Source organism: Magnolia sinica, chromosome 16 (genome assembly GCF_029962835.1).
Source record: "Magnolia sinica isolate HGM2019 chromosome 16, MsV1, whole genome shotgun sequence".
NCBI lineage: Eukaryota > Viridiplantae > Streptophyta > Magnoliopsida > Magnoliales > Magnoliaceae > Magnolia > Magnolia sinica.
In genome coordinates this window covers 59,106,954-59,133,350 of record NC_080588.1, presented here as the reverse complement: position 1 = coordinate 59,133,350, position 26,397 = coordinate 59,106,954, and the positions used below count along the sequence as shown (strand labels likewise).

The window sequence follows — 26,397 nt, the reverse complement described above, 5'->3', positions numbered from 1 at the left end:
TGCTGGGCGATCCATCAGGCCTTCAGGCAGACTCAAGCACAAGCCCATTGAAACTTGGTTGTGGGGCCTGAAAACTCAGCCCCAACCTCACCCATGGGCCTTCTATACTAAGGCCAAACCTAGGCAACTGTAGGCTGGAAATGGCCAACCAAACCCATTGCAACCCCATATTGGGGTTATGTTTACAGGCTTCGTTGTCAGTCCTAGGTGGAGCATGCAAAAGCATGTGCTAGCATGCATTAAGTTGATAAAAACATTATATGTACCATTAGTAAAGAAGTAACTCGTGAAAGGATTAGAAACAATGGACAAGAATGTGGGGAAATTGGGGATGCCCACTTTTTTAAGTTTGTCTCATCCACACTACACATGGCATACATCCCCATCAATCCTAACCATTTGAATCATAGGACCTCTTACGGATGGAGCGGATCCCAAATTTGCACTGATCGAATGATCTTAACCATTCAACTGATGGATATCAATTGAACAATTAAAAAGAAAATGGTCAGCACTCAAATTCAACAAGCAAAATAAGGTGGTTAACATTGTTTGGTCAATGTGACTTTCAGGCTAAGCTCCATTCACAATGGAGCCCACAATTTGGACGGTCTACACGCCATGAATATGGTGTATGAGAAACCACAACTTAAAAAAGTGGTGGTGCAGTATAAACCAAAATGACCATTTGGACTTGCTCCTAAGTCCTACCTTAGAAAAGAAGCCAAAAACATCTACACAGTTTGAAGGAAAACAAAAAAAAAAAAAAGATGAAGAAGAAGAGCATCAAATGTAAAAGCGGCTAACCAGATGCAGTAGATTTATTAAATCACTGGATGCAATAAATCCAACCAGCAGGATTTATCACAACACCAGAAAGAAAATAAAACACAATTATAACCAACAAATAACAACTATAACACAGACTGACCCCTTCGAGTGTACTTCTTCCGGGATGCGTCTTCATCATCCGCATAATATGAAGCTTCAGAATTTTGTCTATCGGCATGGTGCCCAGTCTTTCTCGTTGTAGCACCAGGCTGTATTGTGGCATGGCCACAGAAACATGGTATCATCATAGAGCACATTTGCATTCCCATAAATATCACAAGCAAGACAGTCAAGCAAAAATACTTTTTTGGTCAGAGATATTCATTGAAAGGAAATAAATAACCAACATCTACTTACAACAGTAGGGCTCAAGCTTTTCATGTAATTGGAATCATTGTCAGCTGTGAATTGGTTTCCTACTGAACTGGGACCATCCACCTCCACAATATCTTGTGAAGAAAATTTTGCATTTGGGTATCCTTCGGCTGAGAACTCTTCTTTTACAACTGAAGAAGATGGAAAGCTAGGATCTTTGATGGACTCAAATGCATTTGTGCTAGTTCTCTCCCTGCCTTCCACAGCAGTTATACTCATCAGCGGATCTGAAGCAAAAGCAGGAGGAGGAACACGAGACTCTGATGCCGGCAATGAAACCAGATGACTTCCTAATAGGTTTTTCTCAAGGCCAGTCTGCATGGACATCAAACATGAATTGTCAAAGCATAACTTTCAAGTGTAAGAATGGCTAATAACAACACATGAGTGAACAACTCTACAAACAAAAATTATTGGCTAATGGTAAAACATCCATGGGATGTTAAATGGGACAAGAAGGAAAATTCAAAGACAATCAAGAAATGCGGTTAGTAGTAGAACTGAAGGTTACGGGAAGTCATGGCACTGAAAATGACGACCGCTCGAATTCTTGTCTGGCTTACTATTTATCAGATGGAAGATATATATTTAATTTCTTAATAGAAACAGTAAAGAGTATTACTGAATATCCTGGTAAAATTTTATTTGACACTGGTAAAAATGATAGTAGTAGTTTCAAGCAATCCTTTTAGACATTTTGTGTTCTTGTTGATTTTTTAAATTTTGAAATGCCATGTCCTTTGAACTTCGTTTGGTGGGACTAGCTGATTAACAATTTTAACGGCTTATGATTGGCACGGCATTCTGTATTTGTGTTGATAAGAGTTGGCATAAATTATTTCTCCATTGTGATAATTGATAACCTTGATTCTTTGCAAAATGCATAGACCCACACCTCATTAGACTCCTTTTAGTATGACCCATAAAGAAGAGGCAAACTCCATTCAATGATCCCTAATAATGCCTCCGATGCCCGACTGGATTTCTAAAGAAATTTCTGTTGAAGTTGAGTTTAAGGTGTCTCGCTGGTGGTGTCCTCCACTTTCGCACCACCTTCTCGGCAAACTATCTGTGCAGCAACTCCTCTAATTTGATGGATTTTCTTAGCTGCTAAAGCTAAGATATGATGCTGCATTCAGTTCCTCTCACCCCATCTGAATTCTCAGTTCCTTTGGCAATCTGCAACCAGCCAGGGTTGGGGGTATATAGGGATATCTCTTAATTCTTAAAGCTTTCTTCGGTTATGTTAGCTCTTGTAATGCTACTTACGCAGAAGCTTGCGCACTGTTTTCTGTTCTCCGGCTCTTCCAGAACCTTCACAGAGGCACTCTGGTGATGGAAGATGATCCTTTTAATGTTGTCCGATGGGCAACATCTGGAATCTTACCTTGGAAGCTTACAAATGTCTTAGAGGAAATACGTGTCTTAGTTTCTTATTTTAATTTTCCCCTTTTCCCTGTTTGGCAAGAGTTTAATTCTGTAATGGATTTGTTAGCTCAGGAAGCGGTCTCTTGCAGCTCCCTTCTGTTGGATGCTTTTTCCAATGAGGTAATGAGTTATTAGAGTTCTGTGACCTGAGTTTGGTTTTTGCCTTTTTATGTTGTTCTTTTCTTTTTCTTTTTTATTCTTTTTTTTTTTGGAAAGAGAGAGAACAAAATTTTATAGAGAAGACATGACAGAGCAAAAACTAGACAGGAAAATAATACAGGCCCAACCTACAACCCAAAAAGGGACAAGATTACAAACTTCCACAGCCTTCGCACTGGGCGCCCATACCAACACTTCCATCTTGATTTTCCTCACCACCTCTTCCACAGATGCACTCCTATCCTGAAAAAAGCATCTACTCCGATTTCCGTTCCCCCCAAATCACCCAAACCACAACCATAATAAGAAGACACCACACCACCTTCCCATCATTCCCTATTCCTCCACCATTCCAGGCCCATGGGAGGTCTTTACATGACTTTGAAATCATCCACATGGTGTTGAATACTCCAAGTAAGCACCCCCACACCTTCCAAGCGAAGGGACAATGGATGAAGAGATGATCAATTGACTCCGCAACAGCTATACACAACACAAATGTTTGGGAGGATCATGGATCTCTTCTGGAGATTATCCATGGTCAATACCCTTTTCCTGCCCAGAAGCTAAATGAAAGCTGCAATGTAAATAACAATTTGCCATTGTCAGTTTTTAAAAACAAACCTCCACCTTATTTCCAAATATCATATCCCTTCCTAATCAACCAAACTGTTGCCACCAAGCATAACCTTCATTAAATAGGGACTCTAGATGGGAGTGGCTCACAAGGCCATCCATCCAATAAGGCTGCCATTGACGTCAGTAGTGATAAAACCACTCCAAACAAATCAAATAAGGAACACCAGGTCACCCATGAAAAGGAACAATGTATGAAAGGAACAACCCATCAAATAGTCAAGGCCATTGTAGTACACCCACCCTCTCATTCACTTGGAACCTCATCCACCTCTTCCAACTGATCTAGTAAAGACAAAAGGAAGGTCCTAAGTTTGATTGCTTAATGCATAGACAGGACAAAATTAAGCCATCTATGAATAATGTTTTTTTAAAGATCGTCTCATTCAATAACACTCATGTTAATATTTATAATAAGAGAGAGAGAGAGAGAGAGAGAGAGAGAGAGAGAGAGAAGAAAATTTATAATAATAATAATAATCAGGTAATGTCATTGACCTCACCTGAATGATAGCTTCCTTTAGTTTTGAATGAAGACGTGATCCAGAATCTTTGATGCTTTTAGGAGGCCATATCTGCAAGAGAAGTGCCATCAGTGAATACACAATTTCTGGTGACTGAATTTGCCATGATAAAGAATCTTACAGAAATAACAACATCATAAAACAAATAATTGTCCCATTTGACAACAAGTTAAGAGTAAGGAGGCAGAAATAACAAGGTAACCTTTTGATATAGATACAGCATATGAAATATGTGGCTCTCCTGATTCTAATCAGATTATCTTAGATTAGATCTGTCCTCTACTAGCATCAGCTAAAGCATGGAGAAACGGAATGTTTCTGCCAGTTACATGCCATGTGAGGCATTAGGCTGTTGACAGGTTCTATTGCAATAGATACGTTTGAAATATCATATCAATGACTGGAAACAGGAGCAGAGCAGTAAATGTGGGAATATGTGATGCATTTCAGGCCCGTTATTAGATGACAGACCTATACAATCATGATGTTAGCAGTATGTTACCAGCAAGGACTAAAAACCAGTTCTGGGGTCCTGCATCAGTCACCACCAAAACCAATACCTATATGCCATATCAGCCAATTTGGGCAGATATTGGCTGACCCCATTTTCTAAAAATCAAGCAATTGGGCCATGGTTTGGTCATCCAGACATTGTTGTGTTGTATCCCATCAATTCTAAACTCTCCCTAAGAAAACTCCTGAATTGGAAGATCCTACCACTACACAATATCAAGACTTTATCCAGCTGAATTGAACTGTCATTGTATTTCTTCATCTCTTGTCTCAACCATCTGTTTGTATCCCATGATATATCAAGCATATTTTTAAATCACCATACATCCATGATGGACAACAGTAGACCCATGGTCCAGATTACTAATCCATGGGCCCCACTTGTCAGAAATGGAATCATGAGTATCATGTGCAACTATAGACTCCCAAACTCCTCTCTAACATGTGGGAGCAGAAACCTGGCGGAGTAATTAGTAAAGGACCTTTTTAATTCCCAGGGCTAGATTCCTATGTTAACTTTGCACAATTTTGAAAATGGTAGTGACTCATCTTTCTCACGTGTGACAGGGATGTACACAAATCTAGACCACCCAAGTTGTGGGTCCCATTATGGACGGAGCATATCCCTAAAATAACACTGATCTAGTAATCCTACCATTTAATTAATTCACATCAAATGATTGTTAAAAAGGTAAAATAATGGGGGGTCAAATTTGAGGGGGACAATCAGATGTTAATGTTATCTTTATATAGCATTTTTTAGGTACTTACACGGCAATTTGGACAGTCTGGATTGCCTTTAAACCATGTCATTTGAATGAGTGAATAGTCACCACCATAATTTTAAATGGTGCAAAAAAAAATGTAGGAGTTATTGATCTAGCTCGATTCCCAACCGGAATGTTTTAGTAAATTCTAGGGTTTTGCTAACTTAACATAGAATCAAGTTGTTTGCTGGCCCATTTTGGTTTTTGGGTGACATCCAGACCGTGCATCAGTTGTACCCCGCCATGAAGACAAGACACCCAAAAAGATCAGGCCGATCCAAAACTCAGGTGGGCCAATCAAACAAAACAGTGGAAGAACTTGCCCCAACCCTCTAAATTCAAGTGATGTAGCCCACCTGAGTTTTGGATTAGCCATTTTTGTCAGGAGTACTTTCATCTTGATAGGGCTCACCTTGTGAATAGATAAAGGACCACGATAGGCCCCAAACAAAAAATATGATCCTTTTCTAAGGGGGGTGTTGATGCAGGACAATTAACCATTTGCTCTAAAAGCTCGAACTAATAGAGCATGGCAAATTAATCACTTTATCTTATAGCCCAGGCCCCACATCCATGGGTTAGGACCTCAGCCGAACCCCCCTCGTGGGCCCTACTTCACATGGGTACAGCCTCACATGGGTAGGGCTTACGCCGAGTGTGCCCATGCGTCCCACAGGCCACCCCACTCAAGCCCGATGTAAAAATTCTCCTGCATTAATCACCCCCGGTGAGGAGTCTCGAACACGAGACCTCCCACTCTGATACCACTTTGATGCAGGACAATTAACCACTTACTCTAAAAGCTCAAACTGATAAAGCATGGCAAATTAATCCATTTATCTTATAGCCCAGGCCCCACATCCCATGGGTTAGGACCTTGGCTAAACCCCCCTCGTGGGCCCCACTTCACATGGTTATCGCCTCACACGGGCCGCCCACCCCAAGTGTGCCCTTGCATCCCACAAGCCAGCCCACTCGAGCCGGTGTGAAAACGCCCCTGCATTAGGTGTCCTCCCTGATTGTTCCCCACATTGTAGCCCACTAGAGTTTTGTTTTGGCCTGATTTTGGGGCTACATGCCAACCATTGAGGGACATACCTAATGGACGGAATGGAATTTTGATACGCATCATGGGTGGGTCCCACACAGCTGTCATCTATAAAGTCTCAACAAGTCATGCACGAGCAACTTAATTTGAATCCCCCTTACTCATTCAAACCAATCGGATACAGCCAAGTCAGGGACAATGTGGTCCAATTTTCACCCCCTACTAATGTGTACAGGTGGGTGTACCGTATCATCCGGGGCTGAAAGTGGTACGTATCGAGCAATAAGTACCAATTTCAGTTGACACTATTAACTTTGGTTACCAGGTAAATCATAGGTACGACAACATATGACATGGGTATGGAATTTATACTGTGTACAAGCAAATGAGCAATTGTAAAGGTGTCTAACTAACACGAGCCAATACTAGTTCAATCATGTAAACGAGGATCGCCCTTGAGCCTAGCACACATGTGCTTTGAATTAAGAAAAGTTGCCTGCAAGGGTATTTTAATAATAAGTATTTTTCTGTGAGTCAACCTAGTAGTCTTTATTTAGGTTTTTTCTTTTAGGGAAAAGACATTGTAATTTGGTGTTTGAAGAAAAAGAAGAGCTTTCTTTGGACATCTGGCTGGTAGAGGTGTTGATTCTTCTCCTTCATCTTGGTGGTAATTCCAAGATCATCATTGGTGTTGATTCCACAATGAAACCTATCTCTTTCCCTCTAATCTTCTGTAATCCTCTTCTTTTCTTACTTTCACATATTTTGTTTCAGACCTTTAAATCTCATTTATTTCTGAGTTTAGACAAACTCATCAACCCTTAAAGATCATTTAAAGGTGACATCCAGGATTTGTGAACTTTCGAATCCCTAGGTCATTCAAACGACCATCTCCATTCTTACCCTAATTTGTAGGGTGGGTTTCCCCTATTCTACAGGGTTGGATAAAGCTCTCCATTGGTTTCCCTAGCCCTTCTCTCTCTCTCTCTCTCTCTCTCTCTCTCTCTCTCTCTCTCTCTCTCTCTCTCTCTCTCTATATATATATATATATATATATATAACCATTGGTTACCCTAGCCCTTCTCTCTCTATATATATAAACCCTAAACACTCCCCTCTCTCTATTTCTTCTTTCCCTTAAACTCTAGATCTGCTATATCCAAAATTTTCATATTTTTTAATCCTTATTATTCAATCCTGAATTCTTCCATCCCCCATTATTAGGTTTCAAGTTACCTGTTGGCACCACCCTGCATCAACATTATTATTCTAGTTGCCCATCCGCTATCAAATTGATATCAGAGCTAGGATTGCCACAATGTCAACTCGCACAGGCAGATCCTATCGTGGGAGATTTACAGATGTGCAACAAGATGACATGCTCGCACACATGGTGGATCAAATTGACTACTTTGTACGTCACATGGATGCATTGAAGATGCGAGTGGAGAGATTGGAGTCAAGGAATGATGGAAATCGCGTGCCCGCAAACCCTACACATGACACGTGATATGGTGAGACTTCCGGACAACATGTGGTGGAGGAAGAAAGTGAGGTCAATGATCTTCTTCGAGAGCATCCATTGGCACCTACTAATTTAACCACCAACAGAGCTACTTGAAAGCGGCCTATTCCTCCCCAAGGTGCATTTATAGAGACCGTACCAAGGCATTTTGGAGGGGTCGGGCCTGAACGTAACTATGTGACTGATGATATTATGAAGAAAGTGAGAATAGACATACCAGATTTCACTGGCAAAATGGAGCCGAATCAATTTCTTGATTGGTTGACCACTTTGGAAGATTACTTTGAATGGTCCGACATAGATGATGATCGTCGAGTCCGATTTGCCAAGATGAAGCTCAAGGGGCATGCTTGTATAGTCGTATTTGGTGGAGAAGTGTGGAAGATTGTATGTATCGACTTGACCAGCCACCTCTTGTTCATTGGGAAAAGATGAAATTGAAGTTAAAGAGAAGTATCTTCCTTTTTATTATAAGGATATGCTTTATCAACAGCTGGTCAAACTTCAACTAGGTAGCATGACTGTGGAAGAATACATGGAGCGCTTTAATGAGCTCATAGTCCACTGTCAAATTAATGAGAACGAACATCATATTCTCTCTCATTTCAAATCATGCCTTAGATTTGAAATTCAAAGAGAAATTACTGTTGTGAGACTTTATGGAATAGATGATGCATTCCAATTAGCTCTGAAAATTGAGCAACAACTTAGACAGTCTGTTGGGAGAAAATTTAGCACCGTTGTCAAGGAGTTGATTACTTAAAGAGGTGTTGAAATTAGCCGGACAATGAGGACTCCCGATCATGCAACGACTAGCAAGCCTGCAACTTCCAAGCCACCTCTTTTGGCAGAGAATAAAGGTAAAGCTCCTATAGGAAGTGGCTCTCACAGGGATATTAAAGATGTGGACTGCTATAGTTGTGGTGGAAATGAGCATTATGCAGCACGTGCCCTCAAAAAGTTAATGCTATTTGTGAGGAAGAAGGGGATAATGAATCCAAAGGGGAAAAAGATCCATGTGAGGCCAATGAACAGCAAGAAGACACCTATGAATGTGACCCGAATGATGGAATATTGGCAGTTGTTTGGAGAGTACTTGTAACCCCTAAGGAAGAGACTGAAGATTGGCAATGGACTACTCTTTTCCAAACCAGAGTTAGGTGTGGTGATAAAGTATGCAACTTGATTATTGATGGGGAAAGTTATTCAAATGTGGTATCGCAAAAGCTGATTGAAAAGACACAATTACCAGTGGAGGCACACCCACAAACCTATAAGATTGCGTGGGTCAATGACATGACCATTCCAATATCCAAGAGGTGCTTGGTGAACTTTAAGATGGCCCACTATGAAGATTCCATTTGGTGCGATGTAGTTCCCAACTTCCCATGAACGTTTCTCATATACTTCTTGGGAGTCCTTGGCTTTATGATCGAAAGGTGTTCAGTGATGGAGAGGCCAACAATTTACCTTCAAATTTAATAGCAAGAAGATTCTCCTTACGCCTATGAAAGCAAGTGAACCAATGAAAAAGAGAGTTGAGCCAAAGAAGTCATCTAATGTTTTATATATGAGACAATTTGAAGAGAGCAAAGAGGGAGGTGTCACGTATGCTATAGTGACGAGAGAGGTTAAAAACAAAGTCTCAACAAAGGGAAAGTGATGAATCTACAAGTAGAAAAGTTGATGTCTGAATTTTCAAATTTGGTACCTGATGAATTGTCAGATGAATTACCACCTATGAGGGACATTCAGCATGTTATCCACCTCGTCCTAGGGTTTATACTTCCTAATTTACCAACCTACAGAATGAATCCAACTGAGCATGCCAAGTTAAAGAGGCAGGTTGATGAATTGTTGCAGAAATGCTTTATCAAATAAAGCCTTAGTCCGTGTGTTGTCCCAGCTTTGTTGACGCCAAAGGAGGATGGGAGTTGGCAAATGTGTGTGGGCAGTCATGCCATAAATAAAATAACCACCAAGTACCACTTCCCAATACCACGACTTGATGATATGATCGACATGTTGACTGGTTCTACAGTCTTTTAAAAGATTGACTTGAGAAGTGACTACCACCCAATACGAATCAGACCTGGGAATGAGTGGAAGACAACATTCAAAACAAAGGATGGGCTCTACAAATGGTTGATTATGCCTTTCAGACTGACCAATGCTCCTAGCACCTTCATGCGTGCAATGACCCAAGTACTACATCCATTTATTGGTCGCTTCGTTGTTGCCTATCTTGATGATATACTTGTATATGGCAAAGAGGCTTCTGAGCACATATTGATCACCTTCAAAAAGTAATGAGAATTCTCAAAAAAGAAAAAAATTCTACATTAACTTGAAAAGGTGCACTTTTATGAGTGCAAGTGTGATCTTTTTTGGCTTTGTAGTCTCTTCACGTGGTGTAGAAATTAACCCGAATAAAGTAAAAGCAATATTAGGCTGGCCTATTCCTACTAAGGTGCACGAAGTGTGAAGTTTCCATGGGTTAGCCACCTTTTACAGGAGATTTATCAAAAATTTCAACACCATTATGGCATCGATTACTCAATGTTTGAAAAAGGGACCGTTTTTGTGGATCAAGGCAGCAACTAAAGCTTTTGAAGATATTAAAGCTAAAATGATTGCAGTCGTCTTCAAAGTTGCTTGTGATACTTTTCACGTCGGTATTGGGGAGTGCTCAATCAAGATGGGCACCTAGTGGCTTACTTTAGTGAAAAGTTGAATGAAGCCAAACAAAAGTACTCAACATATGATGTGAAATTTTACACGGTGGTGTAGGCACTAAGGCATTGGCAGCATTACCTCATCAACAAAGAGTTTGTTCATTACTCTGACCATAAAGTACTCAAGTATCTCAATTCCAAGAAAAAGTTAAGTCATAGGCATGCCAAATGGAGTGCTTATCTCCAAGAATTCACCATTATGCTGAAACATAGGTCGGGAGTTGAGAACAAAGCAACTGATGCATTGAGTAGACGAACCTACTTGTTGACAACAATGTCAGTAGAAGTGATTGGTTTCGACCAGATAAAGCATGACTATAGGGGAAATGGTGATTTTGGGCAGATTTATGCAGATTTTCATACCAGGCAGCAAGCAAGTCACCCAAAGTTCAATGTGCATGATGGATATCTCTTCTTCAAAACTCGTCTATGTATACTCGGCACTTTTCTATGGAGCATGTGATGCAAGAATTACACTTGAGTGGCCTCGACGATCATTTTGGGCATGATAAAACAGTTACTCTAGTAGAAGATAGATTTTATTGGCCTTCATTGAAGCAAGATGTGGCAAGATGGTGCACAAATGTCGAATTTGCCAACTTGCCAAAGGACGGAAGAAAAATATAGGTTTATACACACCGATACCCGTGCTTCAAGAACCATGGTAAGATATTAGTATGGACTTTTTTTTGGGTTTTCCGAAGACTGTACGAGGCAATGATCCCATCTTTGTCGTAGTAGATCGCTTTTCTAAGATGGCTCATTTTATTCATTACTCTAAGACCTCATATGCTCTAAAGATAGCCACTTTGTTCTTCTGGGAGGTGGTTCGCTTATATGGTGTGCCAAAATCTATTGTATCTAGTAGGGATGTGAAGTTTATGAGCTACTTTTGGAAAAGTTTATGGAAGATTATGAGCACCAGGCTTAAGTTTTTGGCCGCATATCATCCTCAAACAGATGGTCAGACAGAGGTGGTAAACCGAAGTTTGGAAAATCTACTACAGTGATTAGTTAGTGACCATGTTTCAAGGCGGGATCAGATTATGTCTATGGTTGAATTTGCTTATAATAGTTTGGTTAATCAATCTACCAGATTGTCACCATTTGAGGTAGTGTTGGGACTTGGGAATGAAACCAAGACAACCCATTGATTTGACTGCCCCACTTATAGATGCACGACCGAGGGAGGAGGCTGAAACTTTTGCCCAACATATGCTTGAAAATCATGAAGAGGTAAGGAAGATTAGCGACCAGCAATGAAAATTATAAATTGCGAGCTGATTTGCATTGGTGCTTCATGGAATTCAAGGAGGGTGACAAAGTGATGATACGTCTCCGATCATAATGATTTCCTAAAAGGAAGTACCAAAAGCTTCACTCTAGGAGTGCTGGTCACTTCAAAATATTGAAGAAAATTAGTGCCAATGCTTATATTTTGGAGTTGCTAGAATATTTACATATGCTCAACATTCAATGTTGAAGACTTGACTATTTATCATGGCCACCATGAAGATAAAAGATATGAGGAGCAAGCCATAAGGTTAACTCCCATGCCTACCATAGGCGAAGATACCAAAGATGTGTATGACAATCAATTGGTGTCTACTAAGAATGGCGGATATCACAAGTTCCTTGTCAAATGGAAGGATTGCCAATTTCATATTGCATATGGATTACGATTTCCAATTTCATATTCCATATGGATTACGATTTCCAATTTCCAACATCTTAATCCGAATTTAGATGAGAGGTACCAAGCTGCCAACTCACTTGGGTCGAGTTTTTCCAAGTGGGGAGAGATGATGGCGGCCTTAAAGTATGTAAAAGGAGAAATGCAGCTGAGGTGGCCCCCAAGTCTTCTCTAAGCCCCACAAGTCAATTGACCACTTTAAAAAGCCAAAATGAGTGGTGCAACTGGGCCCCCTTGAGCCCAGCAGTGCACATGTGCTTTTAATTAAGAAAAGCTTACTGCAGGGGTATTTTAGTAATAGGTATTTTTCTGTAATTCAGCTCAGCCTAGTAGTCTTTATTTAGGCTTTTTTGTTTTAGGGAAAAGATGGATTGTAATTTGGTCTTTAAAGAAAAAGAAAGAGCTTTCTTTGAACATGTAGCTGGGCCTGGTAGAGGTGTTGATTCCTGTCTTTCGTCATGGTGTTGATTCCAAGATCATTATTGGTGTTGATTCCGTGGTGAAACCTATCTCTTTCCCTCCTCTAATCTTTTATAATCTTCTTCTTCTCTTCTTACTTTCACATCTTTTGTTTCAGACCTTTGAATCTCATTTGTTTCTCTTCATTTCTGATTTTAGACAAACCCATCAACCCTTAAAGATCATTTAAAGCTCGCGTCTAGGGTTTGTGAACTTTCGAATCCCTAGGCCATTCAGGTCCCATCTACATTCTTACCCTAATATGTAGGGTGGGTTTCCCCTATTCTACAAGGCTGGACGAAGCTCTCCATTGGTTTCCCTACCCCTTCTCTCTTTATGTATATAAACCCTAAACACCCCTCTCTATTTCTTATTTCCCTTTAAACCCTAGATCTGCTACAGCCTGAATTTTCATATTTATTTTATCATTGTTATTCAGTCCCGAATTCTTCCATCCCCCATTATCAGGTTTCTAATTACCTGTTGGCACCACCCTGCATCAACATAGTTATTCTAATTGCCCATCTGTTATCACTTTCTCACTATCATCTATCGAAAGAAGAATGCCCTTCAAAGAATAGTATTTGGATGTAGATACTCTTGAAGAATAAATTCTAGGCATACTTCCAAATTAATTACGAAGATTAAGGTCTTGCTTTTACAAAATACCATCTCATCATGGATCTCTTCGCCAATCTTATGGTTCGATCTCTACTTTACTATTCCTCTCAAGAATCACTTTAATGTAATGATCCTATCCACCCAATCAATGGCCAATAAAATGAACAGTCCATATCATTCCATCATCTAAGCCTTTTTCCCAGCACATTAGCCAACAAAATGAATGGTCCATATCATTTTCGAAAAAAAAAAAAGATTATTTGAACATGGATCTAGACCATTCACTGGATGCAATATATAGTTGCTCTCATGAATCACTTGGATTTGATGGTATTAGTCATCCAATCAATGCCAAAAAATGGACAATCCAGATCATTTATGACAAAAAACGTCTGATTATGGAATCTAGACTGCTGATCTTGTGGCCCACCTCTGATTCACTCATTCCTCTCAAGAACCACTTCAAGATGATGACCTTTATCCATCCAATCAATGGCCAACAAGATATACGGCCTACATAGTTTATGACAAAGATCGTCTAATTGTGGATACAAACAGTCCATGTTGTGGGCCCTACCTCTGCTACACAATTTCTCACAAGAATCAATTTATCTAATGATCCTAGCCACCCAATCAAACAAAATGGATTGTCTTTTTAATGAATAAATGGATTCACCATATTGTTTATGAAAAATATCGGATCATGTAAATGGACCACCCATCATGTGGGCCCCAAATCCAATCCCTCTTTCCTCTTAAGCATCACTTTAGTCTAGCTATCTTAACCATCCAATCAGTGGACAACAAAATAACAGTCCAAATCTTTCTGACAAAGTTCCATCATGGATCTAGATCATCCATCTTATGGGCCATCTATGATTATGGATTCACCATATTGTTTATGAAAAATATCTGATCATGTATATGGACGGCCCATCATGTGGGCTCCACATCCGATCTCTCTTTCCTCTTAAGCATCACTTTAGTCTAGCTATCTTAACCATCCAATCAGCGGGCATCAAAATCACAGTCCAAATCTTTATGACAAAATTCCATCATGAATCTAGATCATCCATCTTATGGGCCATCTTTGATTATGGATCAAGGTGGGGCCATTATCCATCGTGTGGGCCCCATAATTGTTCGACTAACAGGGGGCAGGAGAGAGAGAGAGAGTATTCTCACAAGAGAATAGGTTGTAGCTATTTCTCAGGAGAAATAATTCAAGCCATGTTTGGAGTACAAGATAAAATGCTTCTCCGAGAAATTGCTTACAAAACAGCTACTTAACATAGAATCAATTATACCCAAGAAAAGTGAAAATAATTGATTCTTGGGGTGTTTCTGACATATCCTTAATCATCGTGAAGGAGTCAATATTACATTTACAATGCTTGGTCCAAATCAACATATTCATGTTTCACACCCCCCTACTCTTCCTTAGCCAGGCTAGGGCATAGAGGAGATCGACATCAGTGGCTCGTCCCCTGGCACTTGGCATTCATCCAGCAGCTAGAAACCCTCTAGGACTTTTAATTTATATAAACAAGTCTAACTACAAAACTTCCCAGAGAATTCTAGATTCTTCCAGTGTAATATTATACAAGTAATTAGCATAGTAGCACAGACACGTGAATGCAGACTTAGAGGGAATATCTTGCTGCTTAAGAAACCCTCCAATCAATTTATGTTGAAAGGAAATTGACAAAATAGTGTTCTAAGCCATATTACATCCTCTCTTCCTTATACCAAAATGTACTATTCAAGCAGCAAAACAGCAATACACTCAGTTCAGTTTGATTGGGTAGACAATGTTGAAAACTTTCACATCCAAAGGATACTACTACGGTTCTAAAAGCTCTTCATTTTTTCTTCTTCTTCTTTTTTTGTGTGTGTGTGTGTGTGTGTGTGTGTGTGTGTGTGTTGATAGGTAATAAGTTTATTGAAGAGAAGGATAATGTAAGATTAAGAAGAGAGCAGAGATTGCCCTACATACGAAGCATCATGAATCACTTCCTCAAAAGCTAAAGCATCCGCAGGGCCAGTGGCTTCCCTAGCAACAAGAGAAACAGAATCTCAAGCAAAGAAAACTTGACATTTAAAAGCTAAATTTGATGGTGACACAAAAATCAGCCCGGTCAACAATCTGGGGCTGCTGAGGCCCTTTGTGGCTGTTCCCCATTGGGGGGGGGGGGGGGGGGGCGGTGCTTAAATTTTACAAGGAATTTTTGTGGCTTTTTCTATTCCATCGTGGCCAAATACATTTAAGAATGGCCTTAAGTGAGGGGCAGTCAATCAAATTTCTACTCTTCCTTAGCGGATTAACCAGAAACATGATAAATCCTTCACTATCGCTTGGCCATATGTATTTAAGATATCCCACGTATATAGTAAGAAGAGCAGATTGGGGGGTTGGCTAACTATAGAATGGAAGATAGATTGCAAAAATAGAAAGTCTTTTTCCCCTGTTATTGAATCCTTTTGAGGCCCCAGCTTTTCTTTCAAGAATTGTTTGCCATCCATTCATGAATTAACTAATGTTTATTGTCAGCAAAAAAGGAAATATTTGCAACGAAAATTTCTGTGTAGGCTAAGAAATGAGACACTTTTGTTCGGCTTTGGCACTTGGCAAGATTATTTAACACTATCTCCTCATAATTCAACAATAAAAATGAAAGCAAAATGTAATGGAAAGCTCAAAAATGCATAGTTTCTAGTTTGGGATCTTACAGAAGTAGAACATTTAGGGCACACATATCCTGCTGGTGCAGTGTGAGGAGGAAAACTCTGAACGTGTGACACCAGGCAATTTGTGTGCATAATATCTGAAATGGAAAAAAAAAAAAAAAAAAAATTGGTGCAATTTGAGTTGACAAGGTAGTCATGAAAGCAAAGACAATTTGTCCACTGCATAAGAAGTATCACATACGCAAGCAACCCAATCGAGTAGTTTGAGAATCATTTCCATCTTCGAGCACAACATGGCATGAGCAGCATTTAGAAGGCCAATCATACTCTCCATCTATTACCCATTCTGAGTAGGTTCGGACCTGAAGACAATCATGCGAATAAGTACATCCCAATGCCATTATATAGTATATGGCTCAGGAGAATCACTCCTATTATTGCAGAACAACGCATAAAAATGTGTTTGTCATCCAATTTCCCAAACTTAAGCAAAATAGAAAACCATAAGTAACTACATCTTATGTCATCTGCCAATAAGCCTATGCAGAAAGTTTGCAGTAAGAGAGTACTGGAAATAGGAACAAAAAGGAATATGGATGGACTAGAGGAGGATACTTGGTCACTGACATTAATAAGGAACCATATATACGAGTAAATTACCTTATAATCTGCGACTATTTGAAAAAGATGTCAAACAACCATTTACTCCAAAAGCATAAGCTGTCAGAGTGTGGTGTATCAATGTATATCAAGGGACTGTATCACTCCAACACCCCCCTGCACGTGCGGAGTGGGAACTGCGCACGGGAACATACTGACAAGGGTGGAGGGACACTCACACCATAAATAGGCCGGGCTTGATTTCCCGGTCCCTGGGCCGGACCTGATTTTCCTGACCCCCCGTGGGAGAATAATATATTAGCAAGGCATATTTGCTGCTCTCGAGATTCAAACATAGGACCTTCCGCTCTGATACCATGTCAAACAACCATTTACTCCAAAAGCTTAAGCTGTCAGAGTGTGGCGTATCAATGTATATCAAGGGACTGTATCACTCCAACAAAAGATACATAGTCAACTAGCTCATATAAGAAAGAATAAGCCAAGTTAATTTAAATACAAAAGGCAAGAAAAGAATTATAATCAAACTAAGAAGCCACCAATTTAGAGAAGGCTAGGCAATAATGACTTGAAAAGCTGAACCTAAGCCCAACCACTTGATCTCTTTACAGCGGAGAAGAAAAGGTATTATTAAGGAAGATTCTTAAAGAAAAAGAGGTGGCTGAAAGAAAATTAATTCATGATCCACAACAGTAAGAGTTGGAATCTCAGGCTGAAACTTACTTTTCAGCATTATGCATAAACTTATGCAGATTAGTGAGCTTATTCTCTATCAATAAATAGGAGCGATATTATAACTTAAAAAAATATATATAGAAAGGCACAAAAGAAATCTCTGCCCATGGAAAATCTGTAGTACGAACAAGAAATAATGACAAGCCCAACATGAACGAATCCAGTGACAAACCAGATACAAAGTGGATGTAAGATAAGGCTACAATTTGTATAATGTTTACAATGCGATCGAACTATTTTAAGTCCTATAAGATGAAGCTTCGGCCTAGGTTAGAAAAAAACACCAGACACCTCAAGCATTCACAACTAGTGGGACAGTTAGAACAGAAATGCCACGGATTTCCTAAATCATTTTCATGCACAGCTAGAATGGCCATGTGGACAAAATTCAGAGTATAGAAGGCCTCCGAGTTAGAAAGACAGAAGGCTTAATTCATACCAGAGCTCCAACTTTCTTCCTAAATACAAATAGATTACAGAACTTTACATTTCTCTAATTCTGTCCTGGGAATACTTGAGATGGCTAAGACCCTGATTGATGAAAGAAAGAGAGTGGCTTAAACATATATGGAAGTGTTTATATAATCTTCTGCAAGTAAATGATAACCCAAAGTTAATCTTTCTTTTAATGTATACAGATAATCATTTTGAAGATCGTCTAGGAAATATTTGAAAAATTGGAGGCACAAGAAAATCTCAAATATATAATGTAGCAACCAGTAAAGTATACCAATCGATCTTTTTCTTCATACAAACAAGAAATATTCCTTAACCAAGTTAAGAGCAGCTTGTGTCTTACACTTAAACAGCTTCATAAATATTCACTGGCATAGCTACCATCCTAAACGAAGAACAAGCAAGCATAGAAATTTCACATGTGGAGGTGGTGACATTAGCAAAGTGATGCGAAGTAGCAAGGTATACACTACAGACAGATACAGAAATGAGCATGAAATAAAGATGAATAGTTCATCTCCAGAACCATTGTTACAAGATGAAATACATTGTTACAGAACTGACAGAAATGCTGGAGCAATGTCACAAGTAATATAACAGTTCAAATGTCAGCGCATATCAAATATTTAAAACAACCTAAAAGCCACCTTAGATCTTCATAGTGTGGATTTTAAAATGTGTATGCTAATATTGAGATATGACATTAGATAGGTAGGACTGATGAGGCAGGATCTTAAAACAAACCCCAGATAGCGGGACAGTTTTCTTTTCTTTTTATTTTCCTTTTTTAATAGCTGTGACAATAACCTTTTTTATGGTGTATACTCATTGATAGAATGATATCCACTGCGAGACTATAAGGCCGCCAAATCTCCCAATCCACATCTGCTGCAGGTATCCAAGAAGGATAGCAAATCTTGGATAGCAAATGTATATGAAGGCCAAAAAAGAAGACAGTTTTGGTAGTTACCACACATATTTGGTGCTCCGGGAAACAAATGCATTCTCCGCAAACGGGAACTTTATGCACGAAGCAATAAAGCTTAGTAGCCTGAACCCAAAACCTCTCCAAATGTTAGTAGTTAAAAAAACAGAAAATCACCATGTGCGAGCTACAATCTTATATAGATGGGTGCTACTGATGCATATTTAAATGCCAATGCACATATGGAACTCCACAGCAAGACACTCAGTGCAACTACAAACTGTGACAATATCCAGCACCCTTCTTTTTACTAATTTATTTTATTTTTTGTTTTCAACAAATAAACAATGTTGTTCCTTCTCGTATTCATGATTCTACATTATCAATTGAGTGATGACATCAAGACCGTAGGAGGCTATATAAGAGGCACCATTTTACCTACTTCCTTGATAATTTAAAGGATCTTAGAGAGCAATTAGAGCCAGAATAACAACCACATGTAGAATAATAATTTTTATTTTTTGTAAAAGCCATTTCATTATCAAAAAGAGGAATTATAGGATCTTGGATCTGAGGCTTTCAACAGTATCCTCAGGTTTTCAGTACTAATGAGTAAGGCATCTGGTTCAAGTGATCCAGACCTTGCATCCCACTGTAGACGGACCATGCCCCAATTTCTCCAACATTTGAAAGACCCTAGCCACCAATCTAGGGCCCTTTCCATTGAGTGTGTCCTATTGCTGCATTTCTCTTTTCAACCATTTATTTACAGGTCACATATCAAAAGGTTAGGCATGTCCTATAGATGAGATTTCTGTAAATCAGTCCATCCATAGTGGGGCTGATGCAGGCCCATGGCTCATCTAGGCCCCTATAGGGCCTGTCAATGACGTAGGCCCACAGCCCACCGAATGGCCCAACATATGCTGATTTTTTTACTAATTATTTACATATTTGGGGATTATAATTTACTATTTTTGGGAGATATGGGGTCTGATTTAAAGATGTGATAAGCATGTAATTGATATAATTGAAGATATGGGTTAGATATAGAGATATAATTGCTTTCCATGTTTGCTTTTTATAAGCCTTTTACTATATGAAGAAAGATTAGATTAATTTGCAATAAATTGTGATTGATTCTCTTAGTTGTAGAGATTTCAATCAAGGATTCATTTAGGAGCCATAAAAACGGGGGGGGGGCGGGGGCGCTGGATTCAAATATCTTTCAAAGCGTAGTTTTTCCTTCAAGCTTTGTAAGAGAAAAGTTTGATATCAATAAAAGTTCTCTTCCTCTCTACTCCATTGTTCCTGTAAGTATTCTTCTTTTTTTTTCCCCTTTAGAATTTGGATATTGAGATCTCATTGACTCGATAACCGAGTTGCGCACTAGGGGCCTAGAAGGCTAATGGTTTGAATCATCGGGCCACAACTTGTCAGAACTAGAAACCAGAGTATAGTGTAGTAAGCCTCCAATCGTGGAAGTACAGATCTTATAGGGCATGTTTTGTTTTCCAATTACAACAGTAAATAGCTGTATATGGGTAAAGATTATTTAATCTTTTAATTATGTGGTGACATCACTTCCATTTGACTGCAATGATGATTTTGCTACATTGTTTGTTTCACCCAGAAACCACTGTGAATTTGGGTTTTATAATGTGAAAATGTGAAAATGTAATGATTACAATTTACTAAGTCGATTTATGAGCCATAGTTCCTGTTTAAACAAACACTTGGAAATGATAATGATGGCTCATTTCATAGGAAATTGGAAAACCAAACATGCCCATAGTTCCTCTATTTCAAACCATTAGCCTAATCAAGAAACTATTTACTCAAACTATTTACTCAAACTATTTACTCAAATGGGGGGCAATGTCCTCAATCAAGAAACTAACTTGAGAAAGACATCCCAATCCACATCTCGGTGCTCTAATACAATCAAAACCCCAAGTAGGCCAGCTTAACCTAACAACACCGGTGCCCTAGTACATCCCAATCCAGAAACTAAGTTGGGAAAGACATCCTATCTTGGTGCTTGGCAAGCTTTGCCTAGCAATGCCAATCCATCCTTGAATGAAAGATATCCCAAATTCAACGAAGTTTGGACTCCCGCCCTTACTGGTACCATCAAGACCGATTTTGATCAAGACCATTTGTGGAAGGTTTCAAGCATCAAGGGAGCAATATATGGGTGGGAATCAGACAAAAAAAAAAAATGCCCCAACTAAAACAAAGACTCTATGCTGAGTCAACAACATACCGTTGATTGCAGCTGGATAATCACCAACTGAATCAGCTTTTTTTATATCAAACATCATTTTCTTGAATATTATTACATACAAGATAACAAATGAATTAAAAAGATACATTCTAAGCCAGCAGTGTACTCTAGCAGAGATGGGCACATACTACTTATACACTTCCAGCATACATTTGATCCAGACCATCCAATTCACGCTCCGGATTGTGGATCAATCATAGCCCAAAAATTGAACTGATTGGACAATGACAACAGCACAAGAAACAGACATTTGCCCTTGAATATGCATCAGTGAGCACGTCTATTTCGACCTTCTGCTTGATCACAACGATTTGAACGGCCAGGAACATCCAACCAGCGCGACTTCTGCGATATGCCGGCCCATGGTGAAAAACGAAATTTAGCGGGTTCCGATCTGTATGCATATGATTTAGAGTGCTCTACCGGAGTAACGTATGATTCTTCACACAAACTCAGATTCGTAGATTTCTGCTTCAGAATCATGCATATGATATTTCAATTTTTCGTAATTTGGAAATCAAGAAATTCCAATGCATTTGATGAATTCTGGAAGTAAAATCTTCGAAGGTGAGGGGCAAATTAAAAAAAAAAAAAGTTTTATGAAAATGTGATTGTATGAGATTTGGATGTGCACCTTGCGGCATTTGCAAACGACCATCGCGCCGGACGGAGATTTTCTGAAGAGGGAATTTGAGAGAGAGAGAGAGAGAGAGAGAGAGAGAGAGAGATCTAGTGAGAGAAGAACCGGAGGAAGAAGGTTATGGAATATGTCAGTCGAGCTGGGCGAGAGGCTGGGTCGGTTTCAGTTCGGGAGGTTTTCCTAGTTCTACACACGTGTGGATCTCAGACCACCTATCCACAGGACGCGGTTTGGACCCCAACATCAGCCAACTAGGTGATGTCAAAGCTATGCGGGCCCCTCCGTAATGTATGTGCTTTATCCACGCCGTCCATCCATTTTTCTAGTTCATTTTCGGGCGTGAGCCTAAAACTGAGGCAGATCCAAAACTCAACTGGAACACACCATAGGAAATGGGGACTGAATGCTAACCGTTGAAAACTTTTTAGGGGCCCACCGAAATATGTAATTGCCATCCAGCCTGTTAATAAAGTCACGTAACCCTTGATTAAGGGAAAACACAATATCAGCTTGATCCAGAACTTCTGTGCCCCCAATAAGTTTTCAAAAGTAAGCGTTCAATCCCCACCGTTTCCTGTGGTGTGATCCATTTTAACTTTGGATCTGCCACATATTTGGTCTTAGGCCCTAAGATGAGCTGGAAAAATAGATGGACGGCATGGATAAAGCAAATACATCATGGCGGGCCCACAGAGCATTGACATCAGCTATCCGGCTGATGTTGGGATCACCAGCCAAACCGCGTCCCTTTCTACACGCCTCATCGTGGTGAGGGAGATCCGGGCAGTCTATTTTAGTGGGTCTCATATTCCCAGCCACCCAACGTGGGTAGATGTTGTATTTATCTTCTTAACCGTCCGCCTATATGCCACGAAGTGAAGGGCCAGTCCATCGGTAGTGGGACACAACATTTCAATAACCTGTAAATTCAATGGCTATCTCATCTAATTATTGAGATGATATTAGTTGAAAATCACGATGACCATGTGATTTTGTAGATAAAATGTTATATTTTAGTTGCGCTTAAGTTGAGGAGTGACTTCTCTTCACGTTTCTTAGAACCTAAGATTAGACAATGGTTATTGAGAAGGTCGTTATCTCAACAACTTGCTGTGTCATGACCATTACAGGTGCTTTTAGTGGTATTGGTGGTCATCAAGTGATGAAATGTATAGTCATCATCCTTGTGTTTGGTCTACCTTCACCCTTATTATATATAAAAGTGTGAGTGTATTATAGATAAAAGCTCTTTTTAGAAATTTGGGCACTTGCATTTGTAGATCAAGATCGAGTCACTGGTTTGGAGATTCATTAGGGCCCGTTTGGCCGGTCGGATTGGAAGGGATTGGATGGTATTGGAAGGGATTGGAAGTCATCACGGTTGGCTTAGCCTAAGATGGTATGATCAATGGTATTGAGAAGTCGACTCAATCATTACCTTGCTAAATCATCAAATGACCAATCTTCTACCTGGGACGTGTTTGGTTTGAGGGATTAGAAGGGATGAGAAAGTTTAAAACCGGGATTGGCCGGGCGCGCCAAACAGACTGGATATAGCAATCCAGAGATATATCAATCCCACGGATCTCCAGACAATCCACCGACAACACCATTATTACCTAGAAATCCATGCCATCCACCCTAATACCATTCAAACCCTTCCAATCCACCCGGCCAAACGGGCCCTTAGCTAAAAATATGTGGTCAGACTTAATGTTGCATGGTAGTTGGTTCCTTAGACCTGATGATGCTTGAGGATCACAATCTTCGTTGTATACTAGTGGTTCTCTTTATAACGCCACTGAGTGGCCATTAAAGTGAGTGTGGGTGTGTACGTTCATTAAGGTCCTTTGATTCTTTTATCAATTAACAGGGGGTCCGTTGGTTTACCTATGGTTGTTTTTTTGCAAGATTTACTGGATCACGTACTCACCAAATGGTTTTTCTGTTGTGCTTGGCACTTAAAAGGTTCTCATATTCTTTATTAAGATTTTCAACTATTAAAGTTTTGTTTTAGCTGTTAAAATTATTTTGCCTGCATTTGATGATAATATGATGGATCAAATCTGACAGTCCACTGTTTGGTTAGTATAAGATGTAGATCTTTGGTGAATGGCAATGATAGTTAAATAATTTGATCATATATGCATATGCATAGATAAAGGGGATCATTTATAAGTAAGGGCTATAGCAATTTGTAAGGTGGCCAAGTATCATAATAAGTGCACCCTTGAAGTTTTAACCCTCATTCATATATATAAAAGAGATAATTATCACTGTGGACCGCACCTTTTATCCAGCGTCTTTTACGAAGGATCCAAACCTTAACTTCCCAACTTAGACTTTGCACGTACCGCCAGAGCATTTGAGGATGAAAAAACCCCTGCTCTTCATTGAGGTTGCTTTCACTCTCTTTAACGGATAACCCACGCGCGCATTTTCTAAACACATGCCTTTCTCACTCCATTTCAATGAAAAACCCACGCACGCACGTTTTTCTTCCCATTTTCCTTACAAAAATCTTCATTTATCATCTACATATTATCATTCTACATTTGCCATTTTCCATCTTGGTTAGGGTTACGTGAAATCCTCCAAACTGGTTGTAGCTGCAATCTTTGAAAAGGTTCAAAATATTCCCTCACCCCAAAGCACCCTTCCACAACTTGCATTTGACCGTTACTATGGTTGTTGAAGGTACATATCTTTAAAAAAAAAAAAGACTAGTGGGGTTTATAGTTACTTCCTTTTATATTATTGAACGATAATGCAATGACAATTCACTGACTACATGTGGAAATTCAGCTAGTAATTCACCAAGGGTGCTTAGTCAAACTTAGCCATTGCATGGTTGAATTTGAAGAGGAACTCAACGAAATTGAGATGAGCCCAAGTTGATGACAATTGATCAACTACTTGTTCAATTTCATGTGAAGTTCGGTCAATTCCATGTTATGATCGGTGAATTTCATGTCAGTCTCGTACAATTTCATTTGTTAGGCTTACTCAATTTTATGTGTTGATCGTTCAAATTCATGTGAAACTTGTTCAATTCCAATTGAAACTCACTCAGGAGCATATTAGGGCTCACTCGAATTCATGCTAAGATCGCTCAATTTAATGTTTGCCCAACTCAATTTCATGCTAGGATTACTCTATTTCATGTTTGCCCGGCTCAATTTCATGCTAGGATCGCTCAATTTCATGTTTGTCTAGCTCAATTTCATGCCAGGATCACTCAATTTCATGTTTGCCCAACAATTTCATGCTAGGCTCCCTCTATTTAATGTTTGCTCAGCTCAATTTCATGTTAGGCTCTCTCTATTTAATGTTTGCCCAACTCAATTTCATGCTAGGCTCGCTCTATTTTCAATTTGCTCCGTTGAATGTCTTGTTTGCCCTACTTAATTTCATGTTTGCCTCGCTCAAAATTCAGTTTGCCCCGCTCAATTTCTAATTTGCCCCACTCAATTTCATATTTACTCTGATGAATTTCATGTTTGCCCCGCTCAATTTCAAGTTTGTTTGCCCCGATCAATTTCATGTTTTGCCCCGCTCAATTTCAAATTTACTCCACTCAATTTCAAATTTACCCCGCTCAATTTCATGTTTGCCCTGCTCAATTTCTAATTTGCCCCGCTCGATTTTCAGTTTGCCTCGCTTAATTTCTAGTTTGCCCTATTGAATTTCATGTTTGCCCCACTCAAATTTCATATTTGCCCTGCTGAATTTTATGTTTGCCCCCCTTAAATTCTAGTTTATCCCGCTGAATTTTTGGTTTGCCTCGCTCAATTTAATGTTTGCCTTGCTAAATTTTCATGCTTCCCTCCCTCAATTTAATGTTTGCCTCGTTGAATTTTCATGCTTCCCTCGCTCAATTTCTAGTTTGCCCTGATGAATTTTCATGCTTCCCTCGATCAATTTCTACTTTGCCTCACTCAATTTTTATGCTTCATCCGCTCAATTTGATGTTTGCCCGCTCAATTTCATGTTTGCCCTACTCAATTTAATGTTTGCCTCGTTGAATTTTCATGCTTCCCTGGCTCAATTTCTAGTTTGCCTTGCTTAATTTTCATGCTTCCCTCGATCAATTTATACTGTCTTGCTCAATTTTCATGCTTGCCTCGCTCAATTTAATAAAATACCACATGAAATCATTCGTACCTTTGAAGGCCTAATCCATATAAGCTCTAGTTGTTTACTTGAAATTTTAACGCGTTGCTTACTCTTTATTTCCGTAAGCTTTGTATCATTCTCATCTATAATGGAAAACGAGTTCTCAGTCCTCTATTATTTAATTGAGTTTTGTCTTGTGGCAAGCTTCCGTTGTTTAACGATTCATTAATAATTTGTCATTGTATTAGTTTTCAGATAATGGCTATGAGAATCATATGTTATTATGACGGGGAGTTAGAATGTGAAAACAAGTGATGGACGTACATGAGTGGAAGTTCGAAAACTATTATGCTACGTGTCAAGACTACGCACAAGGAGCTTCTATCCAGATTTACAAGATTACTAAGAGTACACCAATAGATTGTGATATTAAAATGAAAGTATTGCATCCTTGCTCTAATGAATCAATCCCTCCAACCGAAATCGAAGACGACGATGACGTGAGAGAATTCCTGGGAACACAGTTGGAGCATTTGGAAAAATTCATCCCTTTAGTCGTTGAGACAATGCAAAACATTAATAAGACAACACACGTAGACAGTGTGGCTGAAGAGC

At 39.4% G+C, this 26,397-nt stretch overlaps 1 protein-coding gene across 1 annotated transcript in view; it reads right to left on the bottom strand.

The window, feature by feature from the left end:
• Nucleotides 1–21,830, bottom strand: part of LOC131228723 (uncharacterized) — a 51,496-nt gene extending 29,666 nt beyond the window's left edge. Inside the window, exons 1-7 of the mRNA XM_058224573.1 lie at nt 21,661–21,830; nt 18,785–18,865; nt 16,244–16,364; nt 16,045–16,139; nt 3,933–4,004; nt 1,189–1,521; nt 932–1,040 (exon numbers count right to left, since the gene is read on the bottom strand). Coding sequence (XP_058080556.1) covers nt 932–1,040; nt 1,189–1,521; nt 3,933–4,004; nt 16,045–16,139; nt 16,244–16,364; nt 18,785–18,865; nt 21,661–21,684 — 835 coding nt within the window. The 5' untranslated portion in view covers nt 21,685–21,830. The remainder of the gene's footprint in view (nt 1–931; nt 1,041–1,188; nt 1,522–3,932; nt 4,005–16,044; nt 16,140–16,243; nt 16,365–18,784; nt 18,866–21,660) is intronic.
• Nucleotides 21,831–26,397: the final 4,567 nt, after the last annotated feature.